The sequence below is a fragment of the Aphis gossypii genome, chromosome 2 (genome assembly GCF_020184175.1).
Source record: "Aphis gossypii isolate Hap1 chromosome 2, ASM2018417v2, whole genome shotgun sequence".
NCBI classification, from domain to species: Eukaryota; Metazoa; Arthropoda; class Insecta; order Hemiptera; family Aphididae; genus Aphis; species Aphis gossypii.
In genome coordinates this window covers 16,965,746-16,983,267 of record NC_065531.1, presented here as the reverse complement: position 1 = coordinate 16,983,267, position 17,522 = coordinate 16,965,746, and the positions used below count along the sequence as shown (strand labels likewise).

The window sequence follows — 17,522 nt, the reverse complement described above, 5'->3', positions numbered from 1 at the left end:
TTACAGTTCGTTATAGTCTGTTCAATTTAAGAAACATTCTAGGCAGCCGAATTATGCACAAGGGTATGACTCACTACGCACTGAAGGCTTATTAATATTTGACTCGGCGGAGTGACAAACGGGTGTTGCTTGACCGCCACTCAATCAAAACTGGTCAACACTGAGTATGATTTTTAAGTTGAACAGAGTATGTATTGTCATTATTAGATATTTCTCACCACAATGGCCACATTATTAAATATTTATAAAATTAATTATATTAATACAAATCCTAGTGTTAAATATAATACCTTGAACAACAGTCGCCAATAGTTCAATCTAAAGAAATATTCTTTTATCTAGGATTTTGTTTTTTTTTGGGGGGGGGGGTGGCAATATTTTTATTACATTAGTACATACTTTTACAAAAACACTTATATTAGTATAATGGTATTTTAAAATATATTAATATATAGCCATGGGGGGTCTAGGTCCCTCTGGCCCCACTCCTTAAATCCGCCACTGCAATAAGTGATGGTATTTTATTATTTAAATATATTTAAATGCATAAATATGTGCATATGATTCAACAATATATAAATATATCTATAGACCAGTATAGTGTACACAAGAGTCCAGTCTCTTTCGTCTTATTTGGACTTATTGCATCACTCTTTAGGTCCCAACAAAGAAAGTCAATACCCAGAAATTCCAAGCTTTCCAGTATATTTGTCTGTGCATCCTCGCAAAAAATCCTTGGTTTGTAACGGACATATTTTACTACACAACGATATACAAATCAAAGAAATTTTTATTCAAGAAACGGTTATCATCTTTTATGAGCGGTTTTCACGCTGTCGTCACTCGTCGCGTTTAACTCCAATCAGACGCAACTAGTCTAATCGGCGTAAATAATTACAAAGTTTATGAGTTAGATTTTTTGATACCTAATTTTATAACGTAATGATTTAATATAATACCTAACAAATATGCTTACCTCTATACAGAGTCTTAATTTGTGGCATTTATCACAGTGATTTTTACCTTATACTTCCAACTTAGATCAAATTAAATTATTGTATTCGTGTATAAATGATAAATATTTAATAAACGCTCCTATGTATTTAAAATAAAAACAATTATGGCCTTATTTTTAAAGTACCCGAGTTACAATTTGTATACGAACCTCGCGTACGGCGAAATATTTCGGCTGGTATTTTGATCCGGACCATCTGGTAGCACTGAGCTATCCGTCTCGATGCATGTGCGAAAACCGCGGGAAAATCTGACTTTATCATCGAGCATTTGTTTACAATGTTTACATTAACTATTTTTTTTCTTCTTATGACTCTTACGTTGTTACTTGTTAAATATACATCACCATCTCCACTATTTATTTGACCTAACGCAAATTCTTTTCTATCGTTGTCGTTTTCGAAATTGTGTATTTTTTTCTTTTCGTTCCGTGACATACACAGAACGCAAGACGTTTGACGAACGACTTTTCTTTCAACCGACCGATTTTGAACGACGTCATCGATTGTGCTACAAATACACTATTTTCAGTACTTTCAGCGCCTATCCCATATACTGACCATCTCACGGCGGCCGACGAGACATGCAGGTATGTAGTGTGACGTGTACGATTGTAATAATTTATTATTCTTACATGATGTTATTAATATTTTTATCTATATTACCTACATATATGTGTGCTTATTTGCGTGAGCACGCTCGCGCGTGTCACAACTTGTGAATATTTTTGTAGAGCGCTTTGAAGAGTAGACAGTTTGTGAAGGAAGGTCCTACAAAAAATGTCAGCATCAACGTCAACTATGACAAGCTGGAGCAGATTGGCGAAGGAACATATGGGGTTGTGTATAAAGCGTTAGACAAGCAAACTGGCAAGTTTGTTGCTTTGAAAAAAGTCAGAATGGAATCGTAAGTTTTTGTTCAACCATTTCACAGTTAGACTTGGTTGTTTTTTTTTACCAGAAATTCAAGTCACCACTTAGCAATTTGGAACATCTCCCACCAGTTACAAGATAATTTTGTCCAATTCGACTGTTTTTAAGACTATGTATGTATGTATGTTGTTAATGATTTTAATAAATTGTACAGAAGTGCAGAAGGTGTACCTTCTACAGCCATGAGGGAAATTTCATTGTTGAAGGAAATAAATCACGCCAATGTTGTTAAACTCCATGATGTCATTATGTCTGACAAAAAATTGTTTTTAGTATTTGAATTTATGGACTATGATTTAAAAAAAGTATTAGAATTACGTAGAAAAGAATTTGGATTTGGATTACCTGAACCTCAAATAAAGGTGAGATTTAGATATAAAGGAAAAAATGTATATATATATATTATATTACTATAGGTACTATAAAATCATTAACCTTATTTAATAATGATTTTATTGATAGTACTTGTCCAATTTATAATTGGATATTAACAAAATAAATATTTTCTACTTGGACTTAGTTTTAGCTAAATTAAATCAAAATTATTTTTTTGTACTTTTGTTTAAAAACTTAAATTCTTAATTTTTATAATTTTAAATTTATTGAAAAATGTCATAGGTAAGTAGCTATTGTATGTCTGATATTCTTGAGTAATAATTAATGGTTAGTGTATTATATATAATATTTGCATACAATACATGACAATAACATTATAAAATGAGATAATAAATCATTGAGTATATTTTTTTTTACAATAATATTTATATTTTAATTTTGTGTTTGAATACAATTCATAGTAGAAAAAATTATTCAATTTTCAACCTTGAGGTTTCTGGTTGTACATTTTCATAATACTTATCACTCCTGACTCTTAAGTACCCACATTAATTGCCATGAAAATTGTATTTATTTATTTGTAAATTTTATCATATTTTAAATGTACTCTTAGTATACTCACTTACTTAATTCTACATTCTTGATACATAATTTTTATGCAGTATTTATGATACAATTTCATTCATTTTGTTTTATTTTAAATATTTCTAATAGTACTTTTATACAATTTTAGAGTTACCTATATCAAATACTAAATGCATTAGCATATTGTCATATCCATCGCATTGTTCATCGAGATCTGAAGCCACAAAACCTTCTGGTAAATTCTGCTGGTGGTATAATCAAATTGGCAGATTTTGGATTGGCTAGAGCCTTTTCTTTTCCCCTGCGTAACTATACACATGAAGTTATAACTTTATGGTATAGAGCTCCTGAAATATTGTTAGGTGCCAAGGTATATACCATGGCCGTAGATCTTTGGAGCCTTGGGTGTATATTTACAGAAATGGTGAGTTTTTAAAATGCATGTATCTTTTTTACTGTAGAATTCCAAAAATGTTTTAAACAGTAATAAACACGATTATTCCAACTTTATATTTTTATAGTATTGTTTTATTTGAATAGATGACTTTAAGGCCATTGTTTCCGGGTGATTCAGAAATTGACCAGTTATTTAGAATCTTTCGGACTCTTGGAACTCCAACAGATGTCACATGGCCTGGAGTACATAAATTACCAGATTTTAAACCATTATTTCCATTATGGGAAGCACGTCTTATTGATGAATTCTTACCTGAACTCTCTGATAAAAATCAACAAAATGTTTTTTATGTGAGTAAAAGTGTTTATTAACAAAATAATAAAAACACTAACAATATATGAATTAAAATCAAAAAATAATAACTAGTCACATAAAAAAAAAAATAAAAAAATATGTGCTATTATTTGATAGTTGACAATAAAATGAATGTTATAAACATATTATTATTATTAATTTTATTTTTATACTTCAAGGTATAATAGTGGTTTAAATTTTAATACAAATATTTTTTTATTAATGTAGGTATATCACTTTTGATTAATAGTTCTTAGAACATAAAATTTGATTACTTATAGGTATAAAATATTCATTTAAAAGAATATTATTTGTTTCATTTATAAAAGATTATATTTCTATCATTCATTTATTTATTTTTAAATATAATAGTGGTATCCAATAAAATTGAAATTATTTAAGGAAATAATAGTAACAAAGTTGCTTAATACATCAAATTTTTATATTACATAGAAACTATTATTTCTTACAATTAATAGAATAGATATAAGTGAAACTAAGAAAGTATTTAATTAAGATTCTAAGATTTATTCTCTGTTACATGTTTTGTGTAACGTACTGAATGTTTTATAGTTGAAAATAATCTTAAAATCTCAAATTATAAATTCCCATTTATTAGATATGAGTTTATGAAAATAATGTTATGTTCTAATATCATAATTATTTATGAATAATCTTATATTATATGTATATTTTTTAATCCCATAATATAAAATACCACATTTTTCAATAATATGAAAATTAAATCAATAATTTATGCTTATTCTTAGGATATAAGGAAATGTAAATAACCATAATTTTAATATTAAAATTAATATATTTTCTTTAACAACAGGCAATGTGTACCTACAATCCGGCAAACAGAATGTCCGCTGAAAAAATATTAGAAATGGAGTATTTTCATAGTTTTAGAACAGAATCTCTACCGGAAACACCTTAAATAATATGGATAATTTTTAACTATTTTTTAAGTGAGTTATGAATATCTCTGGTTTTTTTTTGGAGTGTTGTAAACATTCTAGTTATACCAAAATTAAATTTTAAATTTTAAAGTGTAAATAGTTAGTGAAATACTACCAATGACCAAAAGTTAAAATTTAAGTTAATATTATGACTTGCTTTGGGCCAAAAACAATATAAAAAATAATCGACGCGAGTTCAAACCTGTAACAAGATTAATGTATTCAATTTATTTTCCCTTTTTGTTGAAAATTTTACTTTATTATATACTAAATTTTGTTTTGATTTTTTTTTTCTTATTAATTTTTGTTTAGTTAAATATGCAATTGTATCCCATAATCACTCTTGTACTTACTGTATTATAATTTGATTTTGTATCAGTATTTGAATTAGGCCATTTATTTATTTATTATTATTAATATTATTATTATTATAATTATTATCATCACACAAATGTGGATGTTGTACCATATATCTAAAACATTAAATTCCAACTTCTCAATTATGCTACTAATATCAGAAATTGTACATGTAGTAACCTCATACCACACATGGAATGTTTTTTTGAAAACGTTCTGCACAATTGTTGAAAAAACACATAATGTGCATAAATTTTATCATTTTTTTGTTTTAACTGCCTCTTCTGGTATAACTATGTGATTATGTAGTGAAGGTGATCGAATATAAGCTGATCTCCTAGATCCTCCTTTGCTGTTGTCTGTAGCTATGTTATTGTATAAATCTTCCTCACTTGTTGGTGTAACGACAATTTTCACATGACTTTTAGGTCGTTCGTCGGGACTATATAACTTCATACTTATTGGACTTTTCAAACTAGAACTCCTCCGGAGCTATGCAACAATGAAACGTAATAACAACAATATTGTTGTAGTGTCAAAAAAGAGATAATAAAGTTGTATTTTAAAATTGATAAAAATTAGTACAAAATGCTTTTTTACATTTGATTATTATTAATACGTACATGTACCAGCAAATGTTTTATGATTGTGCAAACATATTATTTAGTTATTATCAATACATAATAATATGTGCTCTGGCCTTAATAGAGCCTTATCAAAAGCATTAATACTATGATATTATCATTATATAATGTGTACTTTGAGTATGAAATATATAATAACAAAATAACACTTAAGAAGTGGTGATGATGGTAGTCTAAATTTCTTGTTCAGCTACATTGCCGGCTTGCGATGATCTTGAGCTCTGTAAATAATCATTAAAGCTGTGCGATTTATATAAATATTGTGTTTTGTTGGTTACCTACGTTTAGTGTCTATTGTCTAATAAAGCCGTCATAACGAGGTGTAAGCAAAAATGTAGTGGTTATAACATTTAACAACCAATAAAGGTAATGTTTAGACATTTAGTGGCAAGAAATTTTATTTATATAAACTTGTTTATGATTAAACATTACAAGTTTCATTTTAATATTTATATGTTATTATTGTTATTAGTTTGGTCTAACTAAATTAAAGGTAAGTAATGCAAACTGATATCACAAAACTATTTATAAGTCAGTAATTTAACTAGTCAATAAGCCACTTCCAGAATAGGGATTATTGTTTTATATAGACTTATAGTTTTTAAGTTTTTGTATATTTGAATAGGTTAGTACCATATATTTAAAAATAAAATCTTATTTATTCTTTGTTTTCTAATCATTTTACATTTTTATTTGTTAAATAATCAGATAGGTGTTGAAACTTGAAGATGTAGTTGCAATTTTTATTATCTATGCCAAATATCGTTGCATTTTTTCTGCTCATCTAAATTACCTAACTATAACTGTGAATGATTAAAAAGACAACTTTTTTGTACTTATACAAATCCTTTAAAAAAATTTATATATATCTAAATATAGTGTGATGACTGATGAGTGATAGTACAAAAAATAATTTTTTTCGAAAACATTAACATTGGCTGCTAGCCTAGGTAGTTTTCAATTTTATTTTGAATTAAAACAATAACCATATTTCTTAGGTGTCTCATCTACTACATACTTAATACTTATACATTACATCATTACCTACATATCAACGTTAATAAAATACCTAGATAATAATATTAATATCATATTTTACCTGCGTTTTTGTGGGCGTTCCAATTTGTCCTGCGGTCGTTTGTTTTATGTAACTCTTGTCGTCAAATATTTTCACCTCTCCTCCGCCCGGTCTATGTTTCACGTTATCCAACGATCCAACTTTGCTCTGAGCTTTTATATCCAATTTTTGATCTTCAATCTAAAAATGATTTATATTATACAAATTTAATAATATATTGAATTATAATAAGTATATAGTGTTGTATATGCAATTTATATGTGCACGTAAAACAGGAACAGCGTTGATATTTTTTTTATAGCGAAGCAATCCATTGATGCAAATATTTTGGTTTTATTTTATTTGTATGTATGTATGAACTACCGTTGAAGATTTTTTAGTACATAGGTAGGTAATTCATTAAGCATGCTTATTATCATTATTTTTATTTAATAATGAAAACAAATTCTGTACCTATTTAAGGATTAGATTTTTAAACATTTGTTTAGGTTTTTACACCATTTAAGTGGTTTCTGAGGATTAACTTTTGATTGAGAATAAACTTTTTCTTGGACAATAATAAGCAGGTGAATTTTTTGATATACCTATGATATAAAACTAAACGGTCGTTAAGGTAGGCTAATTTATGATTAGATATTCGTTTAAGCGTGTAATACAACAAATCAGATCTGTAGCATCATTGCATCAGTCTAACGTTTTCTGAATTTTTCCGGTCGTATCATTTAATATAATATTATTCATTTGCTGTTTTTTATATGTATATATACGATAAATAACACACTTAAACAATATAGCCATATAAGTATGTAATATATGTATAAATATTTGCAAATACCAAAATGAACACAGAACAATCAGTGTGTAATATATGACATAAAGTGGAAACAGTGTAAGTACTGCATAATATATGTATATAAGTATAATAATACCTATAGTATTGCAGTGTGTATAAGATATGAACACGCACACTCTATTGTACAAATAGTTTTGCATATTTTATAAGTATAATATTTTACGTACCGAAATATATGTATGCACTAAGCGTTGTGACTTGGTGAATATATATTATTATATTACGAGTATAGGTTTCTCGTATATATGTATACATTGTACACACACGCGCACACACACACACATGTATAAATATATAGATACATAGGTGTTTTGTGACCTAATTATTTATTTACTCACGTCGTGCGATTCCTTTTCTAATAATTCTATGGATTGACTCTAAAAAATTAAAATATGGTTTTCCATAAAAAAAATATGACAGCCGTATGTATGCTTTACAATATGTCAAGGTCATTATGACTATTATTGGAATCTTGTTCAAAGTAAAATTTAAATAATATAAAAGACAAAGTTTAGATAAACGTTTACAAAAAGTAAGTTGTTGCACATTTATACATAAACGCTTTGAACTTAACTATATCGAAATACCTAATATTATTTTACCGATATCGTTAAATATCATAAAATAAAATAAAATTCATTACATCGAAAACACCATTGATTGTGACCACTAGTGTATTTACAATACCTATGTAATATAATTTTTTATATGCATATATTTATTTATAGAGTCCTCTGTTGATAGAGTTATGTATAAAGTATTATCATATACCTATTTAATAAAAATCCTGCATAGTACAGGTACCAGCCATGTAGGTAGGTATGTAGTATGTGTAGTTATCGTAGGAGCTAATTTAATCAAATTGAATTAGGGAAGGTCTAAATTTTTTTTAATAAATCCTTCATTTATAATATTATAGATACCTACTTTTATACTAAACATAATATTTTTCTTACCTATATACAAAAATTTGCTTTTTTATATTTTTATAAAATGCTTAATAAAAATAAAAATAAATGAAACATCAATGAGATGAAACAGGTCAGGGCGTCTAGCCAAAGATAACATTTACCAAAATAGAATCCAACTTGTAAAAAATATTTTTTTAATAATGAAATATTGTAACAATATTATTAGTAAAATAATAATGTTCCATGTTTTTTTTTTTGGTATGGGGGGGGGGGAGAGCGTTAATTGAGTAAATTTATTTTCCACCATTGTCTACAATGTAATACCACTAATACCTATATAATAATTAATATTAATTCCTAATGAGCATAGTGACTAAAATGATTAAACAATTATAAATCAACAAATTTAGTACTATAACTGATAAAAAATATTCGTAAACGCTACTATAATCATAGTATAGCTGATTCTGTACAACTCTGAATCATGACAAATTAAATGTTCTTTACCGTGTCTTAAATTTTGTTAAATGAAAAACACAGGGTTAAAGTTATATCCCATTTTAAAAACTATTTTATTTTCCAAAATATAATTTAATTTTTGATTAAAAATATGAATCAAATACAGTTAAATAATTGTATTTAAATTTTAAAAATACTACAAATATAGAAAAATTGATGGAATTAAAAATGATGAATTAAAATTTTTTTATTATGAAATTTTTGATTCTCTTAGTTTAAAATATTAGAAACAATAGAAACCATAAAATATAATATTTTTATTTATTTTTGATTGAAATAATTGATTAAAAATTAAGAAGTTTTGAACACAGAAAATTAAATATAAAATAAGATTAAACTCCATATTATCATGGTTATATATCAATATAATATCATGGTAGGTATATTAGAATAATTTAATTTATGTTATGCAGTTATAAGTTATAACTCAGGTGACAGTACAAATGTATCACATAATATGTAATGTATAATAATTAGATGATATTATACTCAAGCAATCATAAATAATTGATCTGATTAAAAAAAAATAAATTTTATTTTTATACCACCATGGGTTATAAATTATAATATTACCTTGATAGCTCCTCCGCCAGGAGTGTGTTTAATGTTGTCTTTAGATCCAATTTTTGGTTTTGCCTTGTCTTTGAAGTCGAGCTTAACGGTTTCAATTTTTTTGTCACCACCGCCAGGCTTGTGTGTTTTGTTGTCCAGTGAACCTACTTTAGGTTTGGCGTTCCACTGCAACTTAACACTTTGAATCTGCAAAAATAAACATCATAGATTTAAGTTCAAAAGATCTACCAATTTAAATAAAATAAACAATAACAAAAATAACGTAATAATAATAGCATAAAATAATATAATATAATAATATACTGATCAAAATAGTACTTAATAAAATATTTCAGTAATTTTGATTTTTTTGTAAATTAACCAGATCTAATAAAATCTAATACTCGAGCAACAATTTTGTTTCCAAAATATTTTGTAAACTTATGGTCTGTACTAATAGTCAGAAAAATAAAAAGTAATTGCATGTTAGTTAAACCTTTCTAAGCGATTTTAATAATTATAAGAAACTTAATTTATACTTATATATTGAACTTAAAATGATATTTACAAGGCATAGCAGTACAATGACATTCATAATAACTAATTATAGAAAGGTAATATTAACTTTATTAAATTATAAAATTAGGCTAATGTAGATTGGAGTTCAGACGTATTTCGTACTTTACTATACAAATAATATGCTCATGCTCATTATATTTTTACAGTATAGGTACATATTATTACTTTTTTGTCTCCGCCACCAGGAACATATGCGTCGTTTTTGGCCTCGACTCTCGTACCGGCTTTCCATTCGAGTTTTCTGTTTTCGATTTTTACTTGCCCGCCTCCAGGTTTATGACTAGTGTTTTGCAGTGATCCGACTTTCGACCGGACTACTTTGAGATTTGGAGATGGTGCAGATCCCACTTGTACTTTATTCATTGGCAACTCTATGACCAAAGTGGTATAAATATTATAGAGTAACGAATAAGAATCAATGTAATTTTTCATTCAATCCCTCTAAATTCCGTTGTCATTATTTAATTACTTACTCTTTTGTCCAATAGACATCACGCTCTCGGGAGACTTTGGCGTAATAGCTCGAGTGGGCGTTTTTAATTCTGACCGGTCCTTTTTCGGGATTTTGCTCGGCGACTTGCCCACATCGTTTTCATTCTGTATATCGATAACAGTAATAAACATATTACTTTTATAATCACAGATAAAATTAATAATAATTTATAATTATGATTCTGTAGTATATCTATAGACGATAATAATCTCATAAAATAAGAATTAAATATATAGGTAATAACCTAACCTATAGACTGTACATACAATATTGATGGGTAAGAAATTTTAAAAAATACGTTGAAGATTACTTACTTTCGAATTAGATGAATCTTTGAGGGGTTCATTGTCTGGAAAATACAATTAAACAAAACCAAATGTATGAATATTGATTATTTATTTAAATATATATATATTAAATATTCAAAGCATTATTGTAAATTTAATTATTATAAAAAAGTACAATTTAAATTGTTTTTAATATAATATATCTATAGTAATACGTAGGTACATTATATTCTATAAGTAGATAATTTCAATTATTTATTTATACTCTGCTATTATAATATAAATATATAATTTTAAGCAGTTATTACTTATTTCTCTAATATATTTATTTTTTTTTTAATAAAAATGATTACTTTTTGTAATATATATCAATAATAGAATATAGGTAGGCATATTTATTTAAAAACTATAAACGCATATTATAACTTTATTATATTATAAAATAATATATTTATATATTATTTACATGCTGTTTCTGTACTTATAACGTAATAATGATACGACAACATGGAGTGAAGAGTACAATATTATGATATTATACTTAGACACTTAGTTATTAATAATTCAACGATTCAGTATCTGTGTGCAGTGGTGCCGAATGTGCATCTTTCAAGTGACATTGGTAAACATCCCTATAGTGGTTTTTGTAGGAGACCACACAATGTTCATAATGAGGTGAACATTTATATTTTATATGATTAATATTGTAGGTGAAAATATAGGTAGGACAGGTAGGTAGGTACTTAGAATTATGTATTATAAAATATTTAATATGGTACTTCATAATGGTTAAAACGTTACTTCAACGTTCGGAGTCACCGTATAATATATCCTAAACGTTAAAATTTACAGCAATTATAAGTGTCAAGTACACGTCATGTAGATAATAACGTGTCGTATGCACTCAACGATATGGCATAAAAATACTGCAACTCACAATTAATATTCTACGTTCAGCACTTTGTAAAGTTAACCGTAATATTGTTGCGTTACATTTTGGTCTATCATTGTAATACCTACCTATTATTTTCCATTTAATTAATTCATTTAACTGTTCAAAGGGATTTGTCCCGTATAAGATTAATTAATAAGAAAATATTATGCAATATGTAAGGTGACTATAGTGCACGTAATCAGCGTGCTGGAAAAAGTATAATACCTTTGATTATTTTTAAAGTATCGGGCCTGGAGTTCTTACTCATCTGCGGCACAACCTCGTCGTTTCGACTTCCAGCACCGTCTGCCGCCGCGTTGAACGTCGACCTGTACCGTTCATTTGGCGGGTTGCCGTCACCGGTCGGCCTCGCAGCCGCGGCCGCGTAATCCCTAGCCCTCGTCTCGTCCAAGGGCGGCACCCTACTCCGCGCTGAGGCCACTTTATTGCTGTCATCGTTGGCCACGTACTGTTGCTCTCTGACCGGTTTTAAATGAGTGGCTTCGAAGTGCAACTTCCTGAGTTCCGACGCTCGGTTGCCGTGTTCCACCGCCGCCGCTCTCGGAACCGGTTGATCTTTTTCAAGTGACGCTTTGCGCTCGTAATCTCTGACAGGCTGTCTGTCGTACGGTCTATCGTCCGGCCGGGCCGCGGCATTCACCTGTCTGCCAGCCGTCGCATAGTCGGCGGCGGCAGCACCAGCTTCCGGTCTAGTGTTTTTTAATTCCATCGTACGTCTGCCACTCATGTCTTCTTGTTCCGTTTTCTTGTACTCGGCTGCCGGCCGTTTTCCGTTCTCTTGTACCGAGTCCTGTTTAGGCGGTGGTCTCCGGGCGCCACCGACAAGTTCTGGCTGCCACCTGCTGCCACTATCATCCTGCAAGTCTGGCGCCGGTCTCCTTCCATACTCGGCCATCCCTTCGTTCCTGCGCGACATCATGTCAATATTGGTTTTATTTGCGTCCAACACGCTATCCCGTCTCGTCAACAAATGTTGCTGTTGCTGTTTCTGTTGTTGTTGCTGTTGTTGTTGTTGTTGCTGCTGTTGTTGTTGCTGCTGTTGTTGCTGTTGTTGTTGCTGCTGTTGCTGTTGTTGTTGCTGTACATCTCTGACCTTTTGCATGCCATTTTGTGCCTGCGCTGGTTGTCTACTACCGTCGTCTTCCTGTGTTACCGCGAGCCTACTGCTATTATATCCACCAGTTGCTTGGACTGGAAAACGTGTTTGCTCCTGATTCTCGGGTATTACCAATGATTGTCGACCGTACTGTTGTTCCTGCGGCTGCGGTTTTCCATACGGCGGCATAGCCCCCTGTACCACCGCCTTTGGTTGCCATTGCTTGTTTTGGTCAACAGTTCCGTCACTTGCACGGCCACCTGCAAATACCGTCGAATCCCTGCGAATTGGCGCCGGTTGTTGGCTTATGGCAGGGTTAACTACCACTTCTTCGTCGTCATCGACACTACCTTCAACAGGTCTCATCTGTCTACCATTTTCCGATCTGAATTGCGGTTTCGGCCTTTCCTCGGGGACCCGAGACACTGCAGGGCCACGGCGTTCTTGCATCGGCAGTTGTTGTCTGTACTGTTGCTGTTCTTGTTGTGGTGGGGGTCTCTGTTGCATGTTATTATTGTTGTTAATGTTGTTATAATTCTGGGGCGGTGGCCCACGTTGTTGTTGTAGCTGTACCGGACCACGGACCCCGACGTCCGGTGGCAGAGTTTGTCGAATAATATTCCAAGGACTGGCCTTATTTTCACCTGACATCCTCGGCGGTGGTGGCCGTAGCTGTTGTCCCTGTGGCCTATTTGTTGTGCCGTAAGGGCCTTGTTGATAGAATTCTGGTCGCGAAGGTCTCGAACCAAATTCAGGAGCCCGCTGCAATGGCTTGGGTTGTACCGTTGTCTGACAATGAAAAAAATACAAACATATATTTATTACAGACATGCGCGTGCGCACTTTGCAAACAATTAACTTCTTATTGAACATTTAATTAATCAAAAAATATCGATATTTTTATGTTTAAAATGCTGTTATGAGTTCCACTTTATTAATTAATGTATTACTTTGACTTAATTTATTTGTCCTCTGTAGAAAAATATACGAAATCTATAGATTAGTATACTCGTACTCTTTAAAAGAGATTCTACGTCAATGAAGATTAAATAGCCAGGCTTAACAACTTATTAATTTTTAAATTTTTAGTATTGTAATTCTTTTATTGAAACAATAACCTATTTGTGACAAATAATTATTATATTTTTAATATAATCATCTGTTATTTATGTACATAATAGTTTATAATAATAGTATATGATATAATAATATATTATACATATTATATATTGTTATAATATTCCTTTGATAACTAAAGATAATAAAATTTTATAATAAAGCTAACCTGAATAAAATTAAACAACCCAGCGTCAAAACTTTTGTATACAATTAAATCTTCTCAATAATTATTAAATATAGTAAAATACACGCATTTACTGCTGTTCTCCCTGGTTTCATATTATTATATGGTTTACAAATTACAATACTTTATTATAATAATTGTGTATACCTGTGTTATATCTCAAGCAGTGCAATGTAGTGAAAATATTCGTCTCTTACCGTGTTCAATTGACTTCTTGTGTCCGGTACGTAACCACCGCCTGCGGGTTCTACAATGCTACTCCGACGATGGCTGTCCATTTTATTTTTTTATCGTTAGTAAATTTCGTTAGTATTCACAATGTATATCGCAGTTATACGATGCCATGTGTGTATTAATTAAAATTATATTATTTACGCGCTATATATTATATATATATAATATATATGTGTGTGTTTATATTTAAGAGAGTATATTATTATAATTTAAATATGCATTTGTTGTTTAAAACGATAATATAGGCTATATTATACAGCGAACAATATTATGTTATGCATATATTTTTAAATAGGTATTTTATGCATCCGTTTCTTGCAATCACCTAAAAATTATAATCACAACATTTAAGTAACTACATCGTTTTACACACTATACACACCGCTGGCGAATCGTAACTATATTGAATCGTGCGCCGGACACTTATAAATACATAAATATACTTGTATAATGTATATATACTATATACATATTATAATAATATACTGACATCGTGCCTACACACACAAACAATAAATATATATATATGTATATTTATATTATAATGCACGAACAAAATGGGGCAAAATCGATTATTTGGTATGTTTTGAGGACGGTGTGAGAAGAGGGGTAGACAACGGAAAACTACTATATTTTACCAAAAGCCACATTGCACGTCATCCATCGATTTCCGGAGCAATACATGTATAAACTAAACATCAGTGTGTATTTATGGAGACCTCAAAAATGAACTAAACATACCTGTATATATCTTTAACTTTTAAATGCTGTTAATTTTATAATTTATATGAGATTATTTCATAACCAAAAACGACTACACGAAAATCAGGTATATCAAAAATGAGTATAATTTTTTTTTTTTTATTTTGACAAAAATTGTAAAAATAATGAGTCACGACGATTGGTTACACATATTAACATTATATACCTAGTGTGCTACTTTTAAAAATTAATATGGGTTCACTAACTAATTTTTTACTGTCTATTAATTTATAACTACTCTACGTAATCTGATACACAGAACTACTATACATCTGTTAAATTTATAAATTTAATACAAAAATAATATTTATGGAGTTAACTTTTAGTAATTCGATTTAATACATTTTGTAATTAATTTAGCAAAATTCTAAGGAGTGATTATAAACGAATAAAATTTAAAATAATTGAATGTTCTAACTGTTATCTTACCAGAATAATTATTATCTAAATAATATATAAAAATATAATGAGTATAACAGATTTGTATATAAAATGTGTACCTAAAATCTAAATACTACGTGTGTATACACACATAATATTATATAATTTACTTACTTTATATTTTATACTTGTATGCTTTACTATTAATATATAATATAACATACCTTTTGTACGAGTACAATAATACTTCTAGAAAAATGAGCGAAAACATGTGTCAAAGCTCGGTAAGTTCTTGTGCTTCACTGAGCTCGGCGAGTAAAGCTCTAAACTTCGGCGTGATCAAAATTCGCGTGCTTATACACGCGCTAATAAAACACTATATACTATATACGGCACGAACAACTCCCAATTTCCCTATAGCTAGGCGAGGTTGGTGGTGGGACAAACTTAAAGGGTGATAGAGTGGAAGATAGGTACTCTTCCCTTCGTTATTTCATATATATGTATATAGATACATAATATATTTTCCGCCAATAAAAACACATATATATATATATACAGATAGCAAATTCAATTTTATAATTGCAGTATAATAATGCATAAAACGTTTTTCTATGACTAAATACACATTTTAGTGATTCATTTATTTGCTATGATGTTCGTTAGTACAAAATTGATTTATCAATATATTATAAAACTTAAACATCAAGTCATGAAATCATGTATAGTAATTAATTACTGTTAACCATTATAATTGTAATTTTATACAAAATGAGTTATTAAACTTTAATATTTAAATTAAGTACCTATAAAGTACCTATCTATACGAAATAAAAGTAAATAAATAAACTACATTTTAAATAGGTTCATCAATAAGAAAATTATGACTTTCATAAAAAGAGTAGTTTAATGGTCACAAATTTGGCCAATTTTCAGAGACAGCATTATTATCTTAAATTCGTTTTATACACATATTATAGAAATGTTTTATATTTTAAAATATTGACTATTAGGAATACAAATGAGTATTCCTATAAATTAGACTGTTTTGTTTTGACACTAGTAAATTAATCTATATAATATATAGCTACAAATAAATATATATGTATAATATAATACAAGCACGTTAGATTAAACGCTATATTATAGTATCATATTTTAGTCTCAGTAATTCAATCGCAATAAAATTTGACATAGATTTTATAATGTAAGCCAATTTTGAGCAAGTAGGTTAAAACTAAACATGTTGGTACATGTTCTAGTTTAACTGACAACGAGGGTTGTCTTTATATTTTTATACCAAAAAATATAAATAAAAATACGAGTATAAAGTGAAAGGCGCTGCCTAGGTAATAAAATATTGACATGCAATCCTGTAATAACGGCGTAATCTCCTGTTTAGTAAATATCCACCCTCCTATGTTACCATATTATTATTATTATTATTAGCTTCTGGAAGAATATACCTACTACAAGACACTGTGGAATTTATAATAACAATAAATTGAGTTTTATATGTAGGTAAGCAATGTACATTTTAACGACTGTGTACAGTGAAATAAGACTATTATATAGCATTATAATATACCTTATATTTATACTTTGTTCAGTTTCTTTAAGAAATATAGCAATTGAATTGAATAAAATGTGCACACATCGCACATGCAACAATAACAATTATTATCTTTTAATATAGTAAACTTAAGAAATATTTTCTAATTTCAAATGTAATAATTAGATAAATCAGTGTATTCCATAACTCAACACCAATTGGCTATTAATTATATTGGTTATCATCATTGGATTATTTTGGTATGTAATTTTTTTTAAATATTAGTTTATTAGTTTTATGTTTAAAATATTCTCATAAAATCCATTAAAAAAAAATTAACAGAAATTTTTTTGGTTACGCCATACTTAGTATTTATGTACAACTTG

General features: G+C 29.1%; 2 protein-coding genes and 1 pseudogene across 9 annotated transcripts; 1 reads left to right on the top strand and 2 right to left on the bottom strand.

The window, feature by feature from the left end:
• Positions 1-17,522, bottom strand: part of LOC114127434 (uncharacterized) — a 291,174-nt pseudogene that overhangs the window by 242,941 nt on the left and 30,711 nt on the right.
• LOC114127444 (cyclin-dependent kinase 2-like) lies at positions 1,297-5,498 on the top strand. Of its 2 annotated transcripts, XM_027991684.2 has the most exons (7): positions 1,297-1,603; positions 1,748-1,920; positions 2,101-2,308; positions 3,016-3,291; positions 3,408-3,614; positions 4,454-4,589; positions 5,366-5,498. In XM_027991684.2, the coding sequence occupies exons 1-6, from the start codon at positions 1,598-1,600 to the stop codon at positions 4,556-4,558; spliced, it is 975 nt and encodes a 324-aa protein (XP_027847485.1). In that variant the 5' UTR covers positions 1,297-1,597; the 3' UTR covers positions 4,559-4,589; positions 5,366-5,498. The 2 variants fall into 2 exon arrangements, with proteins under 2 accessions (XP_027847485.1, XP_027847484.1); XM_027991683.2 differs by lacking the exon at positions 5,366-5,498 and having other exon boundaries at positions 4,454-4,961.
• Positions 5,101-16,193, bottom strand: LOC114127442 (microtubule-associated protein 2). 7 transcript variants are annotated; one of them, XM_050201686.1, is made up of 10 exons: positions 15,809-16,193; positions 14,405-14,766; positions 12,013-13,693; positions 10,881-10,915; positions 10,547-10,670; positions 10,239-10,444; positions 9,516-9,701; positions 7,851-7,889; positions 6,681-6,839; positions 5,101-5,429 (listed from the first exon to the last, which is right to left on the bottom strand). In XM_050201686.1, exons 2-10 carry the CDS (start codon positions 14,483-14,485, stop codon positions 5,196-5,198), a joined length of 2,745 nt encoding a protein of 914 aa, XP_050057643.1. In that variant the 5' UTR covers positions 14,486-14,766; positions 15,809-16,193; the 3' UTR covers positions 5,101-5,195. The 7 variants fall into 7 exon arrangements, with proteins under 7 accessions (XP_050057643.1, XP_050057645.1, XP_050057644.1 ...); XM_050201688.1 differs by lacking the exon at positions 14,405-14,766 and having other exon boundaries at positions 15,809-16,187; XM_027991681.2 differs by lacking the exons at positions 5,101-5,429; positions 15,809-16,193 and adding an exon at positions 5,527-5,821 and having other exon boundaries at positions 14,405-15,508.